The sequence below is a fragment of the Malurus melanocephalus genome, unplaced genomic scaffold, assembly GCF_030028575.1.
Source record: "Malurus melanocephalus ecotype Western Australia unplaced genomic scaffold, MMel_1.1 scaffold_592, whole genome shotgun sequence".
NCBI lineage: Eukaryota > Metazoa > Chordata > Aves > Passeriformes > Maluridae > Malurus > Malurus melanocephalus.
Window position 1 is genome coordinate 267,439 of NW_026623824.1, and position 26,865 is coordinate 294,303.

Sequence of the window (26,865 nt, forward strand, 5' to 3'; positions counted from 1 at the left end):
GGGGTGTCAGCCTGGACAGGCACGGCCAAGGCAGAGCTGCTTAGTTCTATCTGTGAGCAATATGTGTGTGGTTTATAGTTACTGAAGGGCAGATGGAAAAAYGTCATTGTTTGCTCTTCCTATTTCATGATGTAAAATTCTGTCTTCATTGCAGAGCCAGATAACCCTGATGGACATGCCAGTATTTAAAGCTATACAGCCTGAGGTAGGTGTTTTTAAACCAAATGCTTACATCTTTGGAATTCAGTGCCTGAGGAAATGTGCCGATTTACATAATGCTTTTTTGTTCAAAAATGCTCACCTTCTTGCACTGCACTCATATTTTTCTAGGCATATTCCTTGTTGAATCTGTAATCCAGCATGAGTTTCTTTGATTTGTCGTCTCTTGCCAAAGGAGATGATTGTGGTTTTCTGGAAGTCTTCTTGTTGTACTTTKAGTTGAGCATTTCTTCAGGATAAGTTTATCAAGCATAAAAAAACCCCTCTATTCTCCCTTGTGCTGCTGTTTTTCAGTTAGTATCTGATTTCAGAGTTTGACTCACACCTCTGGCCATAATCTGTATTTTAGGCTGCATTATCTGCTTGATGAGCTTTTTAATTGTATGATCATTTGTAAGAATCAGAATAATAAATGCTGGGAATAAATCAGCCCAAACCCTTAAAAGTTAGTGTATTAGTGTCTTTTGAGATTTTAACCTTTTAAGAAAGACACCAAAGTGAACTCGAGGCCTGTTGAGGAAATGCAATCAAAGTTAACATAGACACTTGAAAATCAGTGATAGGAACTTGAGAAATTGAGAACAAAAGTAGTTATCAGAGTATGACAAATCTGCATAAAAATATGATAAAATAAATTTATTTACTGCGAAGGTGCAAGAATCATGTGATTCCTGCTTCAGGTATTATAATATACAAAAATATATTTAGGACAAGACAACAAGAAATAATGGATATAAGGCTGGAATATCGTGAATATATAAAGGGCAGACCCCTGCTCCCCCATAATGTCAGCAGAACTGAATTTCTGACAGTATCAACGGGGCAGTCAGGYTTAGAAAGTTTTTAGTGTAAGCTTTATCCATCTAATTTGGTCACTAACAAAGTAAGTCATCGTTTATTACAGTGGTTCAGAGAGATTAGCGGACTACTATTTTCAGAAAGATAAATTTTTAATTTCCTTCCTGTACTCTCCGTTGTCTGTCCTTCCTGTCAGATAATTTTTCTTTTTCCCCCCAAGAACATCAAGATAGTTTTGTAGCTGAAAACACTTTCATGCTTCTGAAATTACGTGTGTTCTCCAGGTGGCTGGGGGAGACTTCTTTCCTGCGGGGAAAAAAAAATGGCAAATGARCAGTGCAATAAGAAATTAGGAATGCCCATAGAAAAATCTAGTAACAAAAACATTTCAGTAAGTACAAATTGATACATAGTTACTTTTTCACCAGGAAGTTTTGTTTAAACAAATATCAGAGCAAACCAGAGGATTTTTTTAATTCTAACTAACTTTGCCAAAAGCAAAGTAATGTGATACTCTGAGGAGATGAACGAACAAAAAAATAAAACACAAGACTGTAGATATTCATATTTAAAGCCTATTTTGCATTTACTTTAGTTGCTATGAAACCTTTGCCATAGGATTTTATCGCCAAATAAAACCCCAAAAGAATTGATTTGCTGTTCTTCTTTGTCATTGCTTCCTTTTGCCTTTTGGAAATGAAATTTCTTGAAGTGCTACTCTGGCAAATAGATTAACACAGTGAGGAATGATCAGGAAAAAAAACTTTATGTGTTTTCAGCTTCTGCTAGAATTTAGGTCTTTGAATAAGTAGCAGTTACCATGAACTATTAGTTAATTTTCTTTCTGATTTTCATTTTATTGGAATCACCAATATAGTTTGTTGCCAGAAATAAACAGCTGTTTCTGTCCTGAAATTCTGACAACTGTAGGACTAGGTTTTAAAGCAAGAAATAGTCTGTGTATTTGTTATTAGATGAGTTACTAGACTATGAAGGTTTAACGTTTTCTGGTTGAATTTTGGTCTTTTAACGTGATTTTATGCATGGATGGAAATATGTAAGATTTTAGAGTTTTGATTGCTAAGTCTCATCTCAAACACACAAACATCCTTTAAACATGGCACTTGCTGAGGCTTTTTCCTGCTTTTCAACAGCTATTATTAAAAAAACATATCTGCATGTCACTTTGCAGCCTTTAGTAAGTGGAAGTCTAGTTAACTAATCTTTGTTCTCCAGCAGAAATAATTATACTTGCATTCTGCATTTCTACATAACTTTATTAAGATTACTTTCCAAGTCCTGAAATTGTAATCTCCACAAATTTCAGGGTTTTGCACAATTGATGGGAAAGTTTCTTGTGACTGTGCAGGTTAAGGGAACTGCCAGCATCCTTCCATGAAAAAAAAAAAAAAGGTGAAGTGTAATTCTAGAACACATTATATTTTAGCAATATAAAAAAATCAGCAGGGACATTTTGAATTACTCACTTTTATCAATCTTCCTATTCAGTCTRCATTTTAAGGTTAGTAAAATTATTTTGCCTTACACAGGATTTTTCATTGTTACTAGCCCTCTGGCAACTGCTTAATATCCTTACCTTACTGACCTTCTGCTTTTCTGACAAAGGTAAATTTTGCTGTCCCTAGTAGAGTGTCTGAGATTATTTTCACGTAAACATATGATTTCCAGTATCACCAGATCAGACATAGGCTGTCCATGTGGAGAATCTGTGTCCTGACAGATGCAAATTGGCATTTTTATCTGCAGAAGGCATAAGTGCTGAAGATTCAAAGTAAGTTTGGACCTGGAAGGGCTTTTCCCGCTGCTCACACAGGCATGTGCAGATTCTCTAGAGTGTGTTCCATTTATTAGAATTACAAAATGCTTTTCAGAGGCAGAATTCTCTTTGGCTGACTCTTCCTTTTCATGTGTCAAGATGTCTGAAGTTAGTAGTGTACACTTGGAAAGTTGAACATTTTGATTGAAACTGAGACTTGTGGTTGTAGAAACAGAAGAGCCATTTAGAACGAGTGATAAGGAGAACTCATTTCTGTTTTTTTAAGGCAATTTTAAAATGTGTTTCCTAGGAACTAGCCAGCTGTGGATGGAATAAGAAAGAAAAACACACCCTTGCTCCAAATATTGTTGCCTTTACTAGGAGGTTTAACCAGGTAAATAATTTGATTACTGTCATGGACAAATATTGTTTGATGGTTGTCTTTGAGTATAAAGTTAAGTGGAATTACTCATGAATTAAAATCTATTTTTCCAAATGAGTATARTGACTTTTCAAAGACAGCCCATTTTCCATTGCTTTGTCCACATTTTCATGTTGTTTCTCTAGACCATTTGTTCCTTATTACTAGTTCATAATATGTTTTGCTATGGTGCAACATCAGCAATGTTGTTCCTTTTTTGTTCTGTGTTTCACTTGCTTATTTGGTTATCTTGATGTTGGCTCACTTCCCTGCCTCTTACGGTGCTGATGCTTCAGGGTAATTGCAGCGATTCAGACAAGAATTCATGGGATCAGAACTCTTTCCTTTCCTTACACTGTTTTCTTCCTGGAGCCTTGTGACAGTTTGCAAATATGTCATCTAATAAAGTCTGTGTTTTGGTAATAAGTTAAGTTACATGCATTTGCTTTATAGGTCAGTTTTTGGGTTGTACGAGAAATATTAACAGCGCAGACCTTAAAAATAAGGGCAGAAATACTGAGCCACTTTGTGAAAATAGCTAAAGTAAGTGCAAATTTCTTACACTATCATTCAAAACCTTAATTTTTTCTTGTTTGTTTCTGTACTACTCCTAYGAACCATTGTCAGATTGCAGAGGGTAAAGTTCTGTTCTAGCTTATCTCTTACCTTTTGCTACATGAATAAGATAAAGGCATGAGAACTGTTCTTTTCTACTTGGTTGGATGAAATTACCCAGTTCAGTGTGACTTAGACCTCTGCCTACCAAGTTTAAAAGTGGTTTGGGTTGTTGATGGCCAGTTGTGTGCTGACAATATCAAATGTGGTTGCAAACTGTTCTTTTTCTCCCACTATTTTCAAACTTCTATGAAAATTAATTTCTTGAAATTGATTTCTTGCTTCTAAAATAGCTATTGTGAGACTTGTTTTCCTGCTTGCAACATGTAGTTACTAGTATAAAGCGCTGCTGTTAAAGCTCAGGTATTTTAATGAGTTTGAGTACTGCATTTTACTCATAACTGGAAAAAAATTACCAATGTTTATCTCTTTCACAACCTATGGTCATTCTGTTTTATATGACCCTGAGTGACACAGCACTTGAGTCAAAGTCCCAAGTGCTGATTTTATATGTGTGGAATTGTGTGTGTGTGTGTGTGTGTGTGTGTGTGTGTGTGTGTAGGTAATAAAAATAAAAATTTCCATGTAAAACAAAACAATTTTTTTATTGTGCATATTTCTAATCAGTTTACTTAGCAGCTTTGTACTTATAGAAGAAAATTTATCTGGGTAACTTACTGGCACAACTAAATAGTCCAGTTAATAGGAGAATGTTCAACTTGGAGGTCCTAGGTTGTTCTTGTTTCTAAGAGTTGTGGTGTTTGGGGCGTTTTTAGCTTTCCCCTGCAGAAGTGGGARCACTGCCCTCTTTCCTTCTCTTTGCTTTTTTACTCTTCCTTCTTTTCCCTCCATAAATTCCATATCTTCCTCAAATGCTTCTGAGCAGTGAGTAAATGGATCACTCAAGGATGAATCCAGCCTCTTTTTAAGCTTTACAAGGAAGCTACATGACAGCAATTTTCATCTATTTTATATTTTTATGTTTGTTGTAGTAAGCATTATCATCATAAGACACCTTTATTCCAAAGTATGGTCTGCCTGAGATCAGGTATTTTGAGTAATTGTCAACACTGAGTAAATTTMAAGTATGTTGAAGTGAGGTAAATTTTTCATGTAAAAGAGATTACAAAATTAAAAATTGTGTTAATTCTGAGAGGGTTGTCAGAATCTTTATGTAATGTTTTTGCTTGATTAAATCTTTCATTTCCAAAATCACGTGAATTTTCAAGAGCAATGTATCAAATAGTTTTTCCTATTTTCAGTTCCTAAACAAACATGTTACCTTAGAAAGTAACAAATTGAAATAAAGTACAGTTTGTATTCTCGAAACTGAAATGCCGATTGTATTGATGGGTATACGTGTAAAATTTGCTAGTTTTAAAGTGGTCTTAAGAATCTTGCACATGRCAGCATTGGACAGTATTGCTGTTTGCAGTCATAGTTGAAAACTTTGTATTTTATTGATTAAAAAAATAGTTTAGTAATGCAACTCTGAGATTAATTAATCCTGCTGTGATAAAAGCTATTATTCCCTTTTTTCAGAAGCTTCTGGAACTGAATAATCTTCATTCTCTGATGTCTGTGGTGTCAGCACTACAAAGCGCTCCTATCTTCAGGCTGACCAAAACTTGGGCTGTAAGTGTTGCTTTGACCGTTGTCCCCTCAGTCTTGTTTGAATTCAGAGGTTCTTTGGAATCTGCCATATTGTAAACTCTGGAAAAAGATGCTTTTATGTTTGTGTTTTTGTGGTAGTGTGGTAGCAGAAGTAGTGGTCTGCTGTTAGATGTTTTATGAAGAGTAGAGTTTTGGCTGGATATTTTCTTGTAAATTCCCTGTTTTCCTCTGTGTTCTAGGAGACACTGGTTATGTGCTCAAGACGACTTCCGTTCRTAGTTAATCTTAGAAGACGCTTGTAGAGAATCAGTGTCTCGTTATCCAACACCTAGTGTAYCATTTAAAACATTACCTAAAAGGAAGGGGAAAAGCGTGGTACAAATATACAAGCATTAATTTTGTACTTATTGTGTCATGCATTTCAATTTTTAGAAATTAAAGCCATTGATCATTCTATTTTCAGAAACTCCATCTCTGGAAGGCAGAATTTCTTAGCAAAACTTAGAGTAAATTTAAATATTTATTTAAAGAGAAATATAAATTATAGGTTATTTCTGCTCTATGTAATCTTTAACTCTACATGGGATTGGGTAATTCTCATTAGTTAAATACTCCGGGCACCATGGATCACATTAACTGTTCACAATGTATAAGCAAAAATGGGCTATACTTAAGTCTTACGTAAGTTTATCAAGCTTTCAGAATGCTTTTTTTYCATGATTTGATTGCTCAGAATAAAGTTATAGTCTAATAAAAAAAAATAATTGTCTGATGTTTTGAGGAGCTTGATGAAGCTGGAACTTAAATAGGGAAAATTGCTCATGTGTGAAATGAAGTATGTGACTAAATTGACTGACACCTGRAGAGGTGCCAGACTCTTTGAAGTCACAGTAGTTCAAAAATACAATACGTTGCAGTAACAGGGCCTCAGGTGATTCTCAGTGCTGATTAAGAGAAAACAGCAAAATTATTCTGAAATATTTTCATTTTTATCCTTTTTATGTTGTTTTTTTTTTATTAACAGCTAGACTTAAAAGCTAAGTGGTATAAAACCTGGGGTTTTCCAGAGGAAAAGGTGTATGAAGGAATGTGCTGTGGAGCATCTGTCTGTTGTCAGAAAGGACAGATGGAAGGAGCCAGTGTAGAGTGCCATAATTGTCCACTCACTCCAATTCACCTGGCTTTTAAAACTACCTTAAAAATATTCTTGAGGTTTCCTAAATCAGCTGAAATGGGAAATGTGTTTTTGTAGCTACAGTTGTGTATTTTATGTTTACTTTTCTGCCTCCCGTCACTAGGATTTTTTCATTGCTAAATGTTCCTCTCATTTTATGTGTAAGTCTAATAAATAGAAAATGTGGATTTAATATCACAATTATTTACTTTCCTTATACTTTTTTCCAAGAAGTTTTGTCATACTTTTAATAAGGCACTGTTGAAATGGCACAATTCGCATTTATTTAGAGCATTTTCTACTGCTGTACTTTGAAATTCTTAGGATTTTTAACAACTCCACTAAGTTGTGAAAACGCTGGTGACTCTATTATAACTTACTTTTTCTCTAGAAATTTAATATTGCTAAGGTTATTCAAAACTGATGTAGTGATACAAGAATCCTTGACAAATTAGTCAGAAATAATGGTCATATTTTCCCATGGCTTCAGACTTATGCTGAATTGCCTTTTTTTTAACAGGTAGCATGTTTTCAAACATTGTGCTGCTTTGCATGATGATGATGAATTTAATCTTGACTATGCTTTCCTTTTCTTTGATAAATCAACAAGTTACTGATTCTTGTTGGGTTTCTGTTGATTTGTCTTTTAAAATTTTTTGCTCTCCATTTTCTCTGTAGCTGTTGAATCGGAAAGACAAGACCACCTTTGAGAAGTTAGACTATTTACTGTCTAAGGAAGATAATTATAAAAGGACACGAGAGTACATCAGAAGCTTAAAAATGGTTCCTACAATTCCATATTTAGGTGAGTGTGAATATTTACCTTATTTATCTGTAGCTCACCGACAGACAAGTGCTAATGTACCATATTGTGCACCTGAAGAGCACTGTATGCAGAAGATATGGTTCACTCCATTTTCTATTTAGAAAGTTAGCTCAGGTTGAGATTTTTAGGCTCTACATAKGTTGCATGCCTTTGGAAGGAGTTTTTTTCTCAGGTGAATAAATACATGTGTAATTCAATACRAAGATGTATTAAAAGGGAGACCTACAGTTAAAATAGTGTCCCATCTTGATATTGTCTCCTTTTCTTTTGTGACATGCAACAAGTAGACATTTGATGAACTGKTTTTTTTTGCCAGTACTTCACCTGGGAATATTTCTCCACAAAGGTTGCTGTTAATGAAAGCGCTCCAATATAATGAACTATTTTCTGGCTTTATTAGTGATTTAGTAAGATGCTAAACTGGAGCTAAAAAGGATAAATGTTTTTAGGTTGCTGCCCCTGGGTAAAACAAGAGCTCAGTAATTCTGCTTAGCCTTCTTGGGTCAGAATTGCAGTCTCTTTATTTGTAACCACGAATGCCTCAGTAGATTTTTCTTCCGCAAACACTTGCACTCTCTCTTGGAACTCAGTGAGTGCACAGCACCCAGATGGCAGGATTTCATCAGCTCCATCCAGTTCCACATTCTTTTGCTTGAATTGAACATGATTATTTTTTACCTTCACTAGATAAACCCAACCTTGTTCATTATGCARTCTGAGGCCTACCCCTGACATTATGGACTTCAGTCATTGTCTCTGTTGGCTTCACAGTAAATTTTCGGTTACCTCAGGAAGGTAAAAGGARGACTCCTTGGATTGGTTGATCATGCGTTACACCGATGCCACTTGGCATCCCTGACAACTTGCCTGGGCAGTGTTTCAGTCCTCTATCCTTTTTTTAGGGGAAGAGGGTGCATATGAAGTGCACTGCCTTCAAAATTCAAGATAGAAATGGAGGTTACATTTTATACAGTTACTTCATGAAGCTTTCTACGCTCTTCTCAATAATTTCTAATATTCTTTTTAGTAACAAAGTAGCAAACATGAACTCATAGTAATTGAAAGATTATGCCTTTATTGACCATAGTTTGCTTTTTTGGTTTTATATGGAAAGTTAGGATTCTTTTTCCCCCTTGTATACAACACTGTAGATTTTCATCTTCTTTTACAGTCAGAGCAGTTTGTCTCATAAATCCTTCTGCAGTTCCTGTCTGTCTGCTTTTCTCTTTGCTCCTCTTAATTAGTTAATATCATTAGCAGATTTTTGTTCCASTGTTCATTCCCATTTTCAGATCACTTAACAATAGGTCAAGTAGCATGAGTCCCAGTATAACTTCAACTTGCTTTAGAAAAGTCTGCACTGCTAATGTAAAATATTTATTATTTAATAAATTTGACAGCCATTCCTAATGGCCATACTTTTAAAACTGCATTGAAAACTTGGTATGAGTTACTGAAATTTCTTTGTAAATAATTTCAGGTTTGAGTGATTGTTTAGCTTATCAAAAGATAATATTGAATTCAGACATGTTTTAGTGAATAAACATCTTCTCAAAGAGGACAGCATTACTTACAGAACAGCTTCTTTATTCTGTTTAAATGAACAAATAGACCAATAGATGATTTTAGGAGTAACTGATGAATATAAAACAACTGAATGAGAGTGACAAGGGGTGAAGATTTGCAGGGTTCTTGGGGATCCTGTTTTGTGCTGTAGAGCCTCTTGTCTCACTGCAAGAAAGTTAGTTGTGAGGTAACAGTTGTCATTTAATCTGTGGAAGCCTGAGATTGTTTGAAATGAGCTGGAGAATATATGGGAAATTAAAACTGCCAGTTAAGTTTTCCAGGTATTCCGGTTTACAGAATTGGTTCACAGCCTTGTGTAAGAAATGTTTCAATGCTATCCATTTATTACATCACTTCAAGCCACTTTTATATATGATATAAGATATCTCTGAAATTATTATGAGTGTTACAAACCTAATAAAAGACTTGAGTAATGAAAATGAAAGGAAAAAATCTGCATGTTACTGAGTTACAGAGTTGAATCTGAAGTTCATGCTGCTGTTTAGCCAGTCCCAAGACTTACAACATATGCAGGAGGATTGAATCTCAGGTTTCATACATGAGAGACCCTCTCCCTGCTGATTACAAGACTAGGCAGTGTTGCTGTTCTTGTGAAGTCAGGTTTTCCCTGCATTCTAAGAGGTGGAGTTGAATGTTTTGTGTAACCAGATGAATACAGCAGACACCTACTGGTACGTTTATAACCTCAAACTATGAGAGACTAATATATTCCATACTCTGTTTAAAAGTACTGTTAAAACATCCAGCAGTTGGTTTGTTTTCAGACAGGTCTTTCAGTTTTAAGAAGAGAGAGAGAGAGAAGGGGATTGTGAGATTGGCAAAGATGTGATGTGGACTGYTGAAACCATTTAGCCAGTGTGATTTAAGAAAAAATAGCAGTCACATTATTTTGAAAATTAATGATTGTAATTGCTAGCTACAGCTTTTTCTTGTCTTCACTACTGGTGATCTTTTAGGTTGTGTCTGTATATTACAGAAGAAAGATGGGTATGATCCTATATCTGTAGATTGCTTGTGCTGTTTGCTTTTCTTCCCCTTGGAATATAACAGTGGGGCTAATTCTGAAAACTTTGAATGATAAGAGAACAGTTTCAGGAAAGAATTATCAGGAAACTTGTATAGAAGAGAACAACTAGTTGTCTTCTGAGGTAACAGCAATCTTAGGAGAGCCTTTTGTCTAAATGCTACAGGTGGCACCCCACTGTTTCATTCCTGATACATAATGTATTAGTTTGACAGCATTTTCTTCACTATTCTGAAAAAGGTAGAGATATTTCATAAATTCAGAAGAGCAACCTCAGTTTCTAGGAGTTTGCTGTTGCATTTCTATTCCTATGGCACTTCTTGAAATGGAGGTTTACAGGAGAATTGAAGTTGTTAGGCAGTGCTGCAATTGTCTCTTGTATAAACTCACCTAATGTGGTTTTGCTAATGATAGGAAAGTGTTGTATGGAATTTTTAGACTGCATGTCTAAAGTTGTACGTTTGGGGAATGATGAAGTAGTGTCATTTAAACCTTTGGAAATAACTAGGGAAATGGGAAAAACTAAGGCCTTTCACAGTTTACAGTATTGTCATCTACTGTAGTATGTGGACCTAGTGCAAACTGAGTTCTGTTATGTGAATTAAAATTAATCATAGTGAAATTTTGCAAATCTGTGATTCTGACAATATACTTGCCAACAACTTCACAGTGTAAGTTCCAAATTCCTAATGTTTGTTTTGATGTGCCAGGCTCTGTGTCTAAAATTATTGAATGCAAATTTTACGTAAAAAGTTGTTAAATTCTATTCTCAGATATGGTATCTCCAGGTAATAATGAACAGACTTCTGTGCATTATGTTTTTTAATTACATGGATAAGTATCTAGGTAAATCACTCATCTTTTAGGTAGGAAGGYTAAGAAATAGATTATTTTAACAAAAGACTGTCAACTTGGACATGAGTTTAAAGCCTTTTTGTGAGTGTATACCAGAAAGATGTATCTGCAGCCGTATCTCCAGTTACAGAAGTGCAATTGTATTCCTCATTCTTGAGATCTGCACAATGGATACCTGAAATTCTCTGCATTCTGTCCTCAAGGAAAGCATGAAGTAGCCTTAATGCTACTAATTGTAAGAGCACTGTGACCAGGTGTTAGCGCCAGTAGGTGCCTTTAATATTTCTTATCTAAAATATTTTCCAGAATTCAGTAGACAAACCTGTGGAAGATAAAGATTGAATAAAGCTTGAAAATTTTGGGCATTTTATATAAACTACACAAAAAGTTGTTCCTCCTTGGACTGTGTAGAAATTTAGTATTTTTCCTCAGCTGCAAATTGTTTTGGTTTTTATGTTGCAATATTTAATCACTTCACATGTGAACAGCAGTTGCATATCAGAGTTTGAATTAGAGGCAGATTGATGTGAAGTAATCTGAACTAAAACATGATGAAATCCAAACATGTCAAAATAACATCTGTTGCTTTATTAAAGGATTACATTACTACAGGGGTAATCTAATATATTAAAAACCCTACTTTCAGTTATATACAACACATGCTACATCACACATCATACTGTCGTGAAGAAATTACRAGGTAATAAGGGAAAAGTATGCAAACACACACACATAAACGCAGTGTCTGACAGGTTGACCAAAAAATATGTTGAACTGCTACAGGCTTTTACTCTGCATCTTTTATGAATTCTTTATCGTGTATTTTTTGTAGTAGTAGTTGGTTTTGTAGTGGGTGTGTTAACAATCTGTTATAGAAACCTACCTCAGAAGAATATTAGATTTATGCCAGTCTGTATTTCATAAGTGAGCGACTTCTAAATATAAATGAGTAAATTTATTCAATAATTAAACAGTAATAATTGCAAAATATGTTAAAAATAACTTATCTTGGCTACTGATAAGGTCTCTGTAGTTCTCTAAAGGCTAAGGATATTAAATAGCTTACAAATTGGTATCCATCATTTGCCTGCAAAGTTGGATAGACCCTTTAATTTATATCCAGCCATTTCTGATTACAGAGGCTACACTGCAGGTAATCACTGAAGTCAGATACAAAATACTGTAACAGTTGTGTAGTGTAACATGTTGGCTTATATAGCACATAATACCTGTTATAAATCTGGATTAACTTCCATATGCAAGTAGCTACTTCATTTTCGTAAGAAAAACTGTTGATGTTTTTAATCTAAAATATTTGAATTAATGGTGAATTTTTATAGGATCAAGTTATTAAAATGTTCTAAGTGAAGGGGAAAGGCCAGATTTATCAGGACAGTAACAGTTTGAGTATCTGCTCTCAAAACAGAACTATATAGTGCTAATTGTATTCATGGCAGTTAACGAGGATAACATAATAATCATCACACTAATGTACATATACCAGCTACACAGTTCAAAGGATATGATTCCTGTGTCAAATGATTGCTTATAATAACAATAATAATAATAATAATAATAATAAACTTTTGCTGTACAGTTTGTAATACTTCCTGTATTTGAGAATATTTATACATAACATACAAAAATACTTCAATGTTGTGGCAGTATTTTTACCATCCAAACTTAATTTACAGGGAATAAAAACCAGGAAGTTTATCTACAGTTTTCATCTAACTACGAGTTCTAATAGTACCAACAGGTGTTCTGAATGTTATTACAGTTCCTTTTTTTTCTTCAGCACATTTTCCTGGGATGATTCTTGAAAATGTAATATAGAAGCCTCATATCTTTTCAATAAATGTACAGTATCTTACATTCCTCATTTCTGAAAAAGTAATTGCAGGTAACAATATCATAGCTTTACATGATTTTTAGAACAAAGCAAACCAAGAAAAGAGTTATTTCAGTGAAATGTGTTAGGGTTAGGTCTGATCATCATAACAACTTTCTTTAGTGAATATGATCCTCCCCGGAATTCAGCCCAGTAAACACCATCCTGATAGCGGCTGCGGTAGTGTCCTCCACGATACCAGACTCCATTGAGATTCGAGTGAGCACAGGCATTGTACCACCATCCTCCCTTCTGGTAATGAGCACAGTTACCTGCAAAAGCAAGCTCCAGTTCAGTCTGAGAAGTAAATGAAAAATCTTAAAGCAAGCAAGCTAAGTACAAAACTTTGTTGTTTTGTTGGTTACATGGTTTTGGTTTTTTAAGTAACTGTATGTTTAACATGTAGAGATCCTGTGGTACAAGGTGAATTTACATATCTTCAGGAACCAGCTAACTAGTTAGGTTCTACAGATAGAATCATTCTTGTTTCTCTCTCTTGCCTGAAAATCTGTTTGTTACTGTCTCAAATAACCCTCCACTGCATATTTTACAGACCCTTATTCAGTGTAAATGATTTTAGGTTTGGTGTTAGTATGCATAAGGGTTGACACATCAGTTGGTACTTCATAAGGTACTAACTGACAAATCTCTTTGTAAGTGCAATTCCTTTTTTATTTTTTAATATGTATGAAACAACGGGGGGGTGCGATGTAAAGGCAAAAATGGCAAGGCAGCTGAGAGGGACCTCCTACCTGTGTACACGTCATGGTCCCGGTCCAGCGTGGTGAACTGTTTGCCGTTGTGCCAGGTGAATGAATCTCCTGCATTGCCGTTGTAGCGTCCCAGTCTTAGCTTGTAGTACTCACTCTCAGGCTCCAGCCTGAAGCTGGCRTACTCAGCAAACACTTTACGACCTGACCAGTCTTCCATTGTTATGAGCAGTTTGTAGTTGCCTTGATTTGTTAACCAGTAAATGTTTTCTAATCCRAGCCAATATTCTCCATCTATATTACCAAATCCTTGCTGTAAATGAAGCAAGAGAAGCTTGTTAATATCCTGCATCTGTGTTAGTAGTAAATCCAAGTGTATTATTAAGTAGAAAACTACAGTAATTAAAATAGACTTTCTCTTATGGAAGGGTAAACACACAAGTTCTTTTTCAAGTAGGCTCTTGGCTAGACTTTGAAATCACCCTTCAAATTAAATTTACCAGTATGTTTTAGAGGGTGGAAAACATTAATCTGCTCTCTTGTCCTAACCTTGTATGTCTCCCAGTTCCTGAAAAAGTTGACAGAGCCATCCAGCCGTCTCTGAATGACTGTCCAGCCACCGGGGTCATGCCGTTGGTCACACCAGACCTGCATCAGTTGATTTGTGTTTTCTGGTTTTACAAGATAGATGGAGCTTGTGTCATGACCATCTTCTAACGCTTGTAGACAGTCTCTCCAGGGCCCTGTGTCAAAACAGAAGGGCTCTGTATCAAACTGCCATTCAGCGTATCTTTTATTTGAATTGGTAGTTTTCTATAGTAGATTGCTATTCACTGAAAAGCATATTTGTTTTTCCTCTTATCAAAGGGTAAGTATACACCAAATATTTTCCAACAGATTGATTTATTGTAACCTTATTACTGCAATATTCCACAATTAATTAGTGATAAAAGTAGATTTGATTTTTTTTTTAAGGCAGCTGTACTGGTACTTTTACCATTATGTCTTCAAAGAAATTAAATATTAATGACTCTATAGATGAGTAAGAATTTCATTTAGAAAACAAAACAATAAGTTTAACCTTGATTCTGTCTTTGAGAAATTCAACTTTTAAGATCCCCAAAAATGTCACTGTCACAGACATCATCAGTGGAACTGGCAACATAAATTCAGACTGTTGGTCTTACTGCTCTCACCTTAATGAATTACTATGTAACAAGAATTTTTTTTTTATGTGTAGTGCTTGTGAGAGAAACTTTATGTGAGAAGACTCTTTTTGCATTCACAGAAATTGCAGTTAACACAGTCTTGTTTTCAGAAGAATGAAGTTTTTTCCTTCCGTTAAGTAAAGTCCATAAAGAGTTTACTCCTTTTGAAAATATCTTATATTCCTGATTTTTAAAGACACTTTCTCCTATGGTAAGATAGATTCCATTTTAATGAGTCTGAGAAATTAGGATATACACGATTTAGAGTCTGTGTTGTTATCTGTGTGCAGATAGACTCCCTCAGCTGCTTTGCTTCCTTGAGCAGAGGAGTGAAGTCAACAGGATCAGAGCCCCTGGATTAATTCTCCCAGCCCATTGAAGGAGTAAGGCTTATCAGATCTCCTGACTAGGTGCCTTACTGAAGGATAGACTGCTATCAAGAGTAATTTATGTTTTAAATTATTTCAGTCCTTCTATGYTTTTATATAATTCACTAGCCAACACTACTAGTGATACTCAGGAAATCAKTTAGAAATAATTTATTTTTATAAGAATTATCTCTGTGTTTTGGAGACTGAGGATTTTTTAATCTTTTTAACTATTTTAATCAGCAAGTCAGTGTACAAAGAGGCAATCCAAGTCTTTGTTTTGTGGCCAATGCTGTATTCTTGTTGCTTCAGTCATAATCCGACACTGTACCTGGAGTTGTGCTTTTAAGAGAGAAGCACTTCTCCATTTCTTTCATGGCKAACTATTCAGATTTTTGGCAGTTAAGATATAGATGCCGTGCTCTGTCACACTTGGATGGCTTGTAATGAGAGGTGGAAAAAATGTTAATGAGCATCAATAATTTAAATTGTTTATTTTATCACAATGTGTATGTAGAGGCAGTTATTAAAATTTAAAAAAAAAAAGTAATCATTGAAGTAACTGCTAAAGTAGTGAGAGCTTTGATCTCATCTTTGCAGAAGAAATATWCAGCAGTATGCAATGTAGTATTTACAGTGTACTAATCTTGCAGTTTCTTTTATGGCACATGGCAGCAGTGCTGTACTGCATATAATTCTTTTTTTCTGAAAGCGATTTAGGATGAGCTATTAGAAGTACTTCAAAGTAGAATTTCCTACTACTTTTCCATGGTAAGTGTTTTTTGGTCAGATACTAACTTTTCAAAATTTTGACTATGGTTTCCCTAGAAAAGGTGAGAACAGCCTGACTTTCAGGTAGGTGATTTTGATAAAATTGTCCCTAGGGAGTCGTAGAATCACGGAAAGGCTTGGGTTGGAAGAGATCTCAAAGCTCATCTCATTCCACCTCCTTCCTATGGGCATGGACACCTTCCACTAGACCAGGCTGCCCCAAGCCCCATCCAGTCTGGTCTTGGACACTTCCAGGAATGGGGCCCCTATCAAAAAAACCCAACAAAAAAAAACACTACCAAAAAACCAAACAGTATGGAAAGTGAAACAGTAAATCTACTGAGAGTAGGAAGACTGTAGTAAGTCTGTGATAAGGAGGGAATATTGGTCTACTACTTTTTGAGAAAGGAGGGCTGTCAACAGATGAATGCAAGACATTTAGTATTTTTCTTGTATTTTGCTTCGATTTTCATTGCACAGGTTGGCTGTGATCAGATGGTTAGTACAGCCAGGAATTTCGGCTAAGGTTGAGAACTCAATACATAGTATGATAAGAATTCGATAAAATATGGGTGAATTTTTTCCAGTGGCTGGCCAGTTATGGTGGTGGGGACTTTTGTTTTGTAGGATGTTGCTTGTGGGTGTCTTTCTGCGGGCTTTTCCTCTTGGTTCCCTCCAGACACCTCACTAAAGCATTGTTTATGGCATTAATTGTAAGGAGGGGTTTTGTTTGAGATGTGCTTTGTGAGTGGAGAACATTCTGGAGGATGAGGAAAAGGCTGTATTTGTTTCTTAACTGAAAAGAAATGTGATGAGAGGGGAAGGAGGATACCCTGGAAATAAAAGGTTAGTTAGCTTAACTTCAGTTGTTGGGAACTTGCTTGAACAAATAAAAATCTGCAAGTGAGAAAATGAGACAAATTAATATTATAATCACTTTGTGCAGAAGCATGAAACTTCCTTTTCTGATAAGTTATGTAATCTAGGTAGAAGCAGGACATGTCAAATCTTATCTTAGAACTGTGAACTGCTAAAGGGACCTCTGGAGATCAACGTGAAAAATAGCTGGATAGCCAGCACTTCCTCAGGTAAAGAGCTGGGAGTTCTACAGGGTTGCACATTGGTTCTGAATTAGTGTTTTACTTTTCAAAGCAGGAAAATATATGAGTATAGATCAGCAAAAGTACTGTGCACCTGAAGTAACTTTTCTATTCTGTTTGATAGTGAAGCCTCAGCTCCAATTTAAGGACTTGAAAGCACAAGGACACTGCAGACCAATTAACAAGTTTTCAAACAGTGTAAGGGAAGGAAGGAAAAAGGTCTTCAAAGAATGCTTCAAAGGTATTTCACTTACAGAAAAATAGGGAAATACTGTTCGAAGAGTGAACTTTGAGATTGAAGTAAAAAATTGAAGAGGCCATAGTTCTTGCGCCAGAGGAGTTGTAATAGATCTGATTTACTTCTGACAATTGTTTGTTGCATAGTACATCAAAATTACGATATTTTTGGCAGAGGTTCTGCATGCCACAATGCAGGCTTTGGTGAGTTCATCTTTGGCAATACTGTGAAAATACTGCTTTGTAGCAAAATGTTTTAAGACTTGACTTAAGCGACTGGGTGCTTTGGACTGAGAGACCTTGCTCCAGTTTCTTTCATTGTGAGTATTTCCATGGAGAAATAAGCTGGGGGTCTTTCCGATTTGGTTGGATTTTAACATCTGGCACTTGCATTAATTTGGTAATTCTAAAAAGTTTGTTGATGTCCTTTGGAATGTATTGCAAACAGCCATATATTGAGTGCACTTCCCCTGCATTACTCTATTTTAGTTAGCTCTGAGTTCAGATGTCTGTGACTTTCTTTTTTCTGAAGAAGATTATGTGTTGTCCACACAGTGAAGAGTAGACCTTTCTTGTATGGAACACATCCCTGAACTGTTTTGGTTGGTTTTGGCTGGTTTGGTCTTTTTTCAAAAGTGGGACTATAGGTGAAAGGGAATTCTTTGCCTATTACTTTTGTTACCACATAGAWTAGTTGCTCTGTAATGTGATTTCAGGTCATCTAATCTTGCTTGTGGCAGAACTCCTAWGATGCATAACAAGGGCTGTACTTAGAATAATCCCTTACTATTACACCACTTGCTTCCTTTTGTTCCTGTCTAGAGCACAAGTGCCCCATATAAAGTATAGAGCATATATATATATATTATCTTTTTAATTATATAAGCACATTATCATATGCTATATTAACAAATTTGTAGTAACTTCACAGACATTTACACAGTGTCAAACCCCTGCAGATGTCATGAATTGTAACAGTTCAGACTTGAACAAAGGTAAATTAAATTTTGATGACCACTGATACTAAGATTTTTCTAAAGGTCCTTCATCTCATGCATGTAATATAAATGATGTGTTTGTCTTGGCAAAGTAACAAGAAAAAAATCTGTGGGGTGAGTATATCTTAATCTTAGACATTGGCAGTTCGCATTTTTGCTTTCTTTCTGTTTTTGTATTGCAGCATGTATGTGAAATTCACTGGCTAAATAAATTCTGACTGCAGTTTTGATATTACAATGAAAATGCTGCCCACTGCATATTAGTATAAACTTATGTAAATGTATTGACAATATTACTTACCAGATGGTTTATCAGTTGAAGTCGGAATACTAGTAACTGCAGGCATGGTTGGTAAGGTAGGTGGCAGAACCTTTAAGTTCTGATCACTTTGAATCTCATTAGTAGATATCTGGTTATTAATGCGATTGTAAGTAGGAGGCTGGTACACTTTAATCGGTGGTTGTGGAGTTTGTGGCAGTGGCTTAATGGATGGCATTCTTTGACAGTGTTCTTCCAGCTGGGCAATTATTATTGTCTGATTATTGGCAATTGACATCAAATGTTGATACTTGTGCTCTAAGTCTTTGTATTTGTTTGCAAGCTGCAACATGTCTGCAGTTTGGTTCAAAATCTTATTTTCAAGTTGAGAAAGTTCTAAGGCATTATCACGTTTTCGGATAATTTCATGTAATAGCTGCATGTAGAGTTGTGTGACACGAGAATTCATATTTCTGCTCTCTTTTCTTAAGAGTTTAACTTCATTAACAATTCCACCATCCACCTCTACCAGTTGCTGGAGAGTTTCTATTTGTCTCTTTTGTTTAAGAAGTTCATTGTTAAGTAGCTGTAATTCTTGTTTATTTACCCTGTTTTCAAGTACAACTTCCGGCTCCTTAGAATTAACACAAATGGCACCTGTCACTCTCTGCTGAGGCACAATAAAGGTGTAAGTGCATTTGTCCTGTGTGTCACTGGAACGCTTATATCTGTTCATGTAAATGAATTCTTGATCTTTTTCCTTGTCATTGCCTTCAAATTCCTGTGTTTCACTTGTAGTAGCTCCCACAACTGTTATTAGCATTAAACAGATGAATCTTGTTGTCATCATGATCCTCTAGTTCTGGTCTAAGATTCTTCTGCAAAGAACTTCTTAAAATCTGTTATAAAATAAATTTAACAGTAAGTAACGAGTAGGAAATCAATGTGAATTTGCAAATTATAATCTCTTCTAAAACTTACAAAATAATACATAGTAACTGTGCACAAATAAGGTTATTTTTCTTGTCCAGCATCAACTTCTGTTGACAAAAGTGGACATCATGGGGAATAGGTGTATCTTTCTATGGTCAGCACTGTAGTTACTAGTTGCTAGTTCATCTAAAGCCTGCCAAGAACCATAAGAAAGTAAGCAATAAATACAAGGATTTGAAGAATCCTTTCTTCCAGGCAAGTACCACAAACATTTCCAAGACTGGTGTTTTCATTTAAATATTAATTACATTTTCCATTTCTTACAGTTACAAATACAACCTTTAAATGTAAACAGAATGTAAGTTAATATGTGTAGTAAAGCTGCTAGAAGTTCTAAAATATCAAATAGTTAATTCGAAGTATTTCATAATGGCATATATGTTGCAAGAGATAAAGCTTAGGTGAAATGTAACAATTTTACTTTATTCAGCAGTATGGAACCTCCATTGCTTTTAAAAAAAAAACAAACTAGAAAACTTAGTTTACATTAGCCCTTAATAATTTTAAGTTAAAAATTCTACTACTCAGATATTATAGGCAGTAAAATCTGTTATTTTTCCAGACTAATAAAATTTACAACTGAAACATTTACGGTGACTGTTACTGGAGACGCTGTCTCTACACTCTGCCTAGTCATCTCACTTCAGAGGCCCTTCTTGAAAGGGGAAAAGCAGATGCATATGATGCATGGTGATCTATATCAGCTGGTAGTGTCTACTGGCATACTACAGCAGTTCCCCTTTGGTGAAAATACCCTAACTTAGTTCTCCATGCAGATTCATATTCAAGGTAGAAAGCTGAGGCCTTCACAGTGTCTTAAAAAATAAGTCAATATCAGAACTTTGTAGGCAACAGTAGACTTGGAAACATGGGCTTAGTATTGTCCCTGCTGCCAGAAATGCGTCACAAACCACTCTCTTATCAGCTACTTGAACAGCACTTTGATGTAGTAAAGCTTTCTGTTGYTGAATTTTAATAATCAGGTATATGCAAACTAGTTTTCTTAAATAAAGTGAATGAAAAATACAGTATGGAGTTTTTTCACTGTGTAAAGACTGATACCTCTTACCCAAGTCATGTTGCCATCATGTTTCTCTTTGCTTATAAAGCATTTCACATGGAATAACTATCCAGTATTTAGATATCTATCACCTTACTGCTTGGTCATCATTATTACAGTAATTTTTTTTAGACTGCATGAAATGGTGATAGTATCAGCTGTGACAAACTGGAGTGAGTCCAGCTGAGTGCACCACAGCACGTGCAGCTGGACGCTGGTAGACATGATGTGTGAAGAGATAGCAGGAAAGGTGAGGTTTGTGTAGCCTCCAGAAGAGAAGGGAAAAAAAGTTACTGCTATCTTCAGCTACTTAATTGGTGTTTGTAAAGAAGATGAATTCTTTTTGGAAGCGCACAGTGAAAGTATGTGGTGGATACAAACTGCCTCAGGAAAAAATAAAAATTTTTTATTAAAAAATGAAGTTCACTGTGAGGGTGACTGAGGACTGAAGCAGTCACAAATAGGTGGTAGAATCTCTATTCCTAGAAACACATGAAGTTTTCATTAAGGTAAGGCTATCAGCAGTCTGATGAAATGTTGAAACTAGACTTGCTTTGTAAGATGAAGATAAGGTCCCATCCAATCGAAAATGTTTTAGGATTGTAGGCAGCTGTATTTAAGAGTTTTTTTTGGTTTGAAGTTTCAAGATAATGATGGCTATGCATCCTTAATTATTCATACTGAGAAGAGATGTTTGTCATTCATATTTTTCTGGTTTTGTGAAATAAACTATAGATGTTTCTGTAAAAGATTCATGCAAATTAACCAGGACATGATACTTCTTAAAATTTTTGGATATATATGTTTGCCTCAGTTTCTTATTTGGAATAAACTCATTTTCATTTTGCAAGTAGAAAAGAACTGTGCTCTACACAACTCTACAAAAATCTTGAAAACATGTCAGATAAAAATAGAGTTTGACAAGTTTTCTGTAAGTAAAGCAATGCTATTTGGAGCCCTGGCAAAAAAGGGGACATAAATTTGCCCCAGACAGCTTTAACTTGCATAATCAACATTTGCACAGCAGGTCACACTTGGAAAACTTGGCTGTTTTCCAGGCCTCATGTTCCTCCACAGATGACTGGTTTTGTAAGTGTCTCCTACATATAGGTGTAAAATAGTTTTATTTTGCTGTTGGAATTTCAGTATCCCCCCCAACCTGCAATTATTGTGACCACTGAAAAGAGACTCTTTTTTTCCCTCAAGAGTTCACTTCTGTCTGTTACAGCATCTTGTATCTTTAACTCAGTATGACTTTGGAATACCCATATTTTTTGAGCTGAAGAAAGAGTACCATATAAAATACTTTTCTCCCAATTCTTTATAAGAACTGTGTAAGAAAATAATGGGACAGAGTGAATCAGCCTCATTATAACAGATCATCTTAACGATCATCTAGTCCCACTGCCTGACCATGTCAGGGCTGATGTGTGTCACCCCTCTCTAGGAAGCCTTCTCGAGGGTTAGACCACCAGTGAATGATGTCAGCATGGTAAAATATGCTGAAATGCTTCTCTGACATGATCCTTCATGCATGTTACCTTTTCTAAGGTATTCTCCTTATAAGAAAAACCAGTGGAAGAAATATGATATTGGTAAGCGAATGCCCCAGTACAAACAGAAACCATACTGTCATCCGCTGTTCTCCTTCCTGCAGTCTGTGATAACATCTTCAGTCTCTTCTGTACTTGGTTTAAAACAAAAGGGTTCAGAATGAAGCCTGTTTGTTGCATGTTCTGAAGGACTACACGAATAAATGGCATTCCTTCCTTTCTGCCGTTAGATTAAATTTAAGTTCGCAACAACGTGCTCATTTGAACAACTCTCAGTGATTAATCTTTCAGGGAGAAAAAAGCTTGCTGGAAATGGACGGAAGCCAGAGAAACAATTTTAATGAAGGATTTAATGCTTTTTTAATACCTTCCTCTTTGAGGGCAGAATATCAGATTCTTAGGTCATTAGGATTCCTTCCAGGTGAGAGGAAGATCATATTTGATGTCTAGGGCATTAGCTTTCCATTTCTTCCTGTGCCCAGTAATTGCTGATACACCTTGTACTTAACTACTGCTGTCGCTTGCTGATCACTCATTTCTTCATGTTTCTCTGGCTCCCTTCCTCTCGCCCTCTGCTAGTAGCTCGTCTGCAGTGGACTGGGAGGAAACTATATTAATAAGGCCATATTTGTTCCCAGTGCAAAATTCCACTTAGGCAGCTGTAGACTTTTCAACCTAAAAACACAGGTTTGGGGCAAATCTTCTTAATTACTGGAAATATTGTCTGTCTCTTACCCTCATGCATACTGACAAAACTTGAACACACAAGCATACAAACAAAAACCAGGTGAATAAAGCACACTTAAAAAATTATTTTAATTAAACATCAAACGGAGCTTCTAATCAGATTGAAGTAATTTCATTATTTCATTTCTAGATTCTGGCTGTTCAAGACATGCACTAAGACAAATGRGAAAAATAATTGCCTGGATTTCATACCAGAATAGAAGTTGTCTATCTTAAGCTGCATTATTATGGGTTATTTCTACAGATAACGAACATAACAGATCCCAGCAGGTAAAAGCAGTAGAATTGCTTCTTGCTGCTGCTTGTGTATTTCTAYGTATAGTAAACTGCTACAAAGCCAGAGAAGCATTGGTGTGACGGTGTGTGTGATCCACAGAAAGGCAGCTTTTGAACACGTGATACCTGACACTTGCTACACCCTGGAGACTGCTTTACAGGGAAGGTGATGTTCTGTGCAAAAACTCAGATGTTAAACAAGAGCATTTCTGGGGATTTCAATAGCCATTTTGATTGTAGTATAGATGAGTTTACTGCAAAAATAAGAAAAAACACTACCAGTTTAGTGTGCAAAACTGATAGTAAGATGGTCTGCGATGCAGACAGCAGTAAGTATCACTTTAAGAAGTTAGGAAAGATTTTTAGTGGTTTGTACGTTGTAGCTAAGGAATCAAGGAGGCACTGTTAGTTTACTGGGCTATGATTAATTATTGTAAACAAGGTGATACAGGAGGTTTCTTATGTGACTTCTTACACTTAAGTAGGAGTGTTCAGAGGCTGTCAAAATAACATAGGATTCTCCATTTAAGTAATTGTATCTTTGGGATAACAACTGTGGTTTTTACAATGATCACGGTTACTCTGCCTCCCTAAAAAGGCTTCCAGAGTATTATATACCTCAAAAGTTGATTTCAGGATTGGGGGGGCTATTTTTTTTATTATTTCTTTCCATTTTCTGTAGAGGATTTTATTTTTGTGGTGAGGTTGGGGTTTTTTTTGTAACAGGTGGCTTTTGTTTAAAGAGTGGATAGGCAAGGGCCAACACTAAGCTTTTTTTCAGTCTCTACAAATTGCTCTGACTCAGGAAGGGCTTACAGTCTAGAGGCTGCATTTGTAAGAGTTTGTGTAGGTCCAGCGTGTCAGAATTGAATGCACTGTCATTAAACTCACACATCAAAGCCTTTTAGAAATACCCAGATAGAKGAGAAACACAAATATAAGACGGATGACATACATCCTTTTGCACAACACTCCTATTTTCTGAAATGGTTGCTTTGACTATGAAGAAAATATGATACCATACATACTGATGAGCTCATTCAGCTACGCTAAACCACTGTTACAAAATCCAGCTCTGTGGGTTAATCAGCTCTTTTATGCTGGCCATGTTTAATAAAATGAGGCTAGGAGTCCTTTGATGGGCTAGCTTTTCCTCCATACCTCTGATATGCCATCTTTTGTGCAGAGCCTTCAAGCACTTAGGCATATAAAGGAAGGCAYGTTCATGAAAGGCATAATGTTAGCTATGACAGCATTTCTTCTCTAAAAGATAAACTGCTGTATTTTATTGTGAATTCATATATTATTTAGTAACTGCATTCTAAAGAAAACATGAACAGCTAGCAAACACATCTCCACCACTTAATACTTTGGTATTAAAAAGTTTTTAGATTAGTGGAATTTTACATTTTTATTGCATTATAAAAGCAAATGAAGCAGAGGTGTTGAAAATGTGAAATCCTATTACGAAAAGATCAGAGGGCTTTTTTTTTTAACCAATCTTAATGTTTTGCTTCTGCAGAATCCTTTGATAGCCAGTGTTCATGGACCTTACAGTTAACTGGCACGTTCCAGGCACCAGGCCAGTAATATGATATGGATTTCACAACAGCATTATGATAAGATAGACAAGCATGAATTTTTTGAATCTGATTGCTTTCCTGCTCCCTGCCCCTCGTCTTAGAGCTCATGCTCTTTCTCTCTCAAACATTTTCTTGCATGGAATTATATTAATTTATCCTCTCAAATTTTACCTCTCAAAGGTAATCTTCAAGCTTAATGTGGTTTTTTTTTCTAAGGGGGGGTGACTTCCACTGCTACAGCATTTCTTTTAGAATAAACTCACAGATTGAATTTTAGATATAAAGTATTGCCGTGAAAAACCTAAGACACTACCTTTTTTTTGGTTTTGTAAAAGAAAACAATCCACCATGAAAATACAGCACAATAATATATATGCCACATGTATTGGAAAAGCTTTAAAGTTTTGAAGTTTTAAAGTAAATACATAGGAAAGGGCTGATCCACAGTAGCATGCAGTTTTAGTTACGAAAACATGATATTAAACAAAATTGAAAAATTTAACTCCACATTTAGAGAGGGAATAACTTTTAGGGTTTTGCCACTAGTTACTTGCTTTCATTGTAAAAATTGCCAGACTGGCATTAACCAATTAGTTCCTCTAAGATACTCGTGTTAGAATGCATTCTCTTGCCAGCCTTTCTGTCCACCTAAAACTCGTGAAATTTTGGTTCAAGCACCAGTTCAGTTGTCTTAAAAGGTAATCCTTTTTTCAGTGAGGGAATGGATGACTAAAGCAACACTTCAAAACGAGAGTGTCTTCACAAGCTCTYGGAGAACTTTTGTTTTGAAATACTATCAGTTGCTGCAAGAAACTCTAGAAGATTATGTATTTTTTGTTGCCATGTAACTTTCTTCAAGTTTTGGTAAAAGCCTTTTTAGTTACAAGAAGTACGAATTTTCTTCTTGATTACCAAGAATTTTAATTGTCTTGTTTGTGGATTGTTCTTTGTGCTTTACTAAAGTTCTGTCATAGATGTGGAATGTAATTACTGAAAGAGAGCACTGCTTTTGTTGTTGCTTCCCTTAACAGCGGCCTCACCTTACTTTCACTTAATCCAATCACTACCAGAAAGTGCTCATATGTGTGCATGCACATTGTCCACAACGGCCCTTAAACAGATCCATATTTTAATGAATGTGACTTATTTTACCCGTGAAAAATAGCAGTTAGATCGTGTAATAGTTTAATGCCTACATGCATGTACTCATAAAAGCTAGTTTCTTTTTTAAATTAAATTTTTGCAAAATATTTCAAATATTTGCTTCATAGACTTAAAAGTATCAGAAAGTTTGCTGTCTTCTTAATCACACTTGAGTGTAAAAAAGAGTAAATGGAGATTTCATAATTTTAGTACAGATAGTCCTTCAGAAAATAGTGTGTCCTAGAAATATATTGGAAGGCAAGTTTAAGTAAGTGTAACGATCAAAATCACATGTAGAAATAAGTAAGATTTTTTTAAAGTAAAATCGTGATCTTGGAAAAAATATTAAGGCTTTCACTGCCTAGCACGTAATGTCCCAGCTATCTTTACAACTTGTAATATGTGACGGATTTTTTTGTTTGGGCTTTGTTTTTTTGTTGTTTTGTTGTTGCTGTTTTAATTTTTTTTAAGTCAAAATACAGGCTTACTGCTTTATCTTAGGGAGCAGTCCTACTCTGATAAGCTTCCATGAGCTGTGTGGCTCCGTGCAAAGCGGCACTGCGCGTCCTTACCGCGTCTCCTCGGCTTTTCTGCTCCGCTCCTCGCTCCCCTCAGCAGCTGCCGGCGCGGCCCGGCCGCGGTGACATCGCCTCGGCGACCCGCAGTCCGCGTGTGCCGTGCTGGGACTGCCCGGGACCTCCTTGGGAGACTGGCCTAATTGTTTCCTTTTCTGCGTTTTTCTCGCTCAGCCCCGGCTGAGCCCCGCGTCCGAACCGGGACCTTCCCGCGGGGCGCTCGGCGCTCCCGCCCGTGCCTTCAAGCGGCCCGGAGCAGCCTCATTTGAACCCCAGCTCTTTGTGGGAGGCTTATCCTGCTCGGCAAAGGGGGAGAGAAAGCGAAGCAACGGCGAGCTGCCGGGCGCTGGTTGGGCGGGCGAGCTGCCTCCGCCCCCGGGCCGTGGCAGCAGCGGGGCTGCCGGGAGGAGCTTCGTGCTTCGGCCACCCCGGCTGAGCCCTGCCCTGCCCGCCCCGGCTGAGCCTTGCCCTGCCCGCCCCGGC

At 36.3% G+C, this 26,865-nt stretch overlaps 2 protein-coding genes across 9 annotated transcripts in view; one reads left to right on the plus strand and one right to left on the minus strand.

Moving 5' to 3' along the window:
- RALGPS1 (Ral GEF with PH domain and SH3 binding motif 1) overlaps positions 1-26,865 on the plus strand; it is a 79,725-nt gene that overhangs the window by 11,749 nt on the left and 41,111 nt on the right. For 7 of the 8 annotated variants that reach the window (XM_057382901.1, XM_057382905.1, XM_057382907.1 and 4 more), the window contains 5 exons: positions 155-205; positions 3,105-3,188; positions 3,669-3,758; positions 5,373-5,465; positions 7,297-7,423. In XM_057382901.1, coding sequence (XP_057238884.1) covers positions 155-205; positions 3,105-3,188; positions 3,669-3,758; positions 5,373-5,465; positions 7,297-7,423 — 445 coding nt within the window. The remainder of the gene's footprint in view (positions 1-154; positions 206-3,104; positions 3,189-3,668; positions 3,759-5,372; positions 5,466-7,296; positions 7,424-26,865) is intronic. The other variant, XM_057382906.1, reaches the window with a different exon arrangement.
- ANGPTL2 (angiopoietin like 2) lies at positions 11,043-26,814 on the minus strand. Its single transcript, XM_057382909.1, has 5 exons — positions 26,380-26,814; positions 18,495-19,351; positions 14,061-14,254; positions 13,554-13,824; positions 11,043-13,073 (listed from the first exon to the last, which is right to left on the minus strand). Exons 2-5 carry the CDS (start codon positions 19,300-19,302, stop codon positions 12,874-12,876), a joined length of 1,473 nt encoding a protein of 490 aa, XP_057238892.1. The 5' UTR covers positions 19,303-19,351; positions 26,380-26,814; the 3' UTR covers positions 11,043-12,873.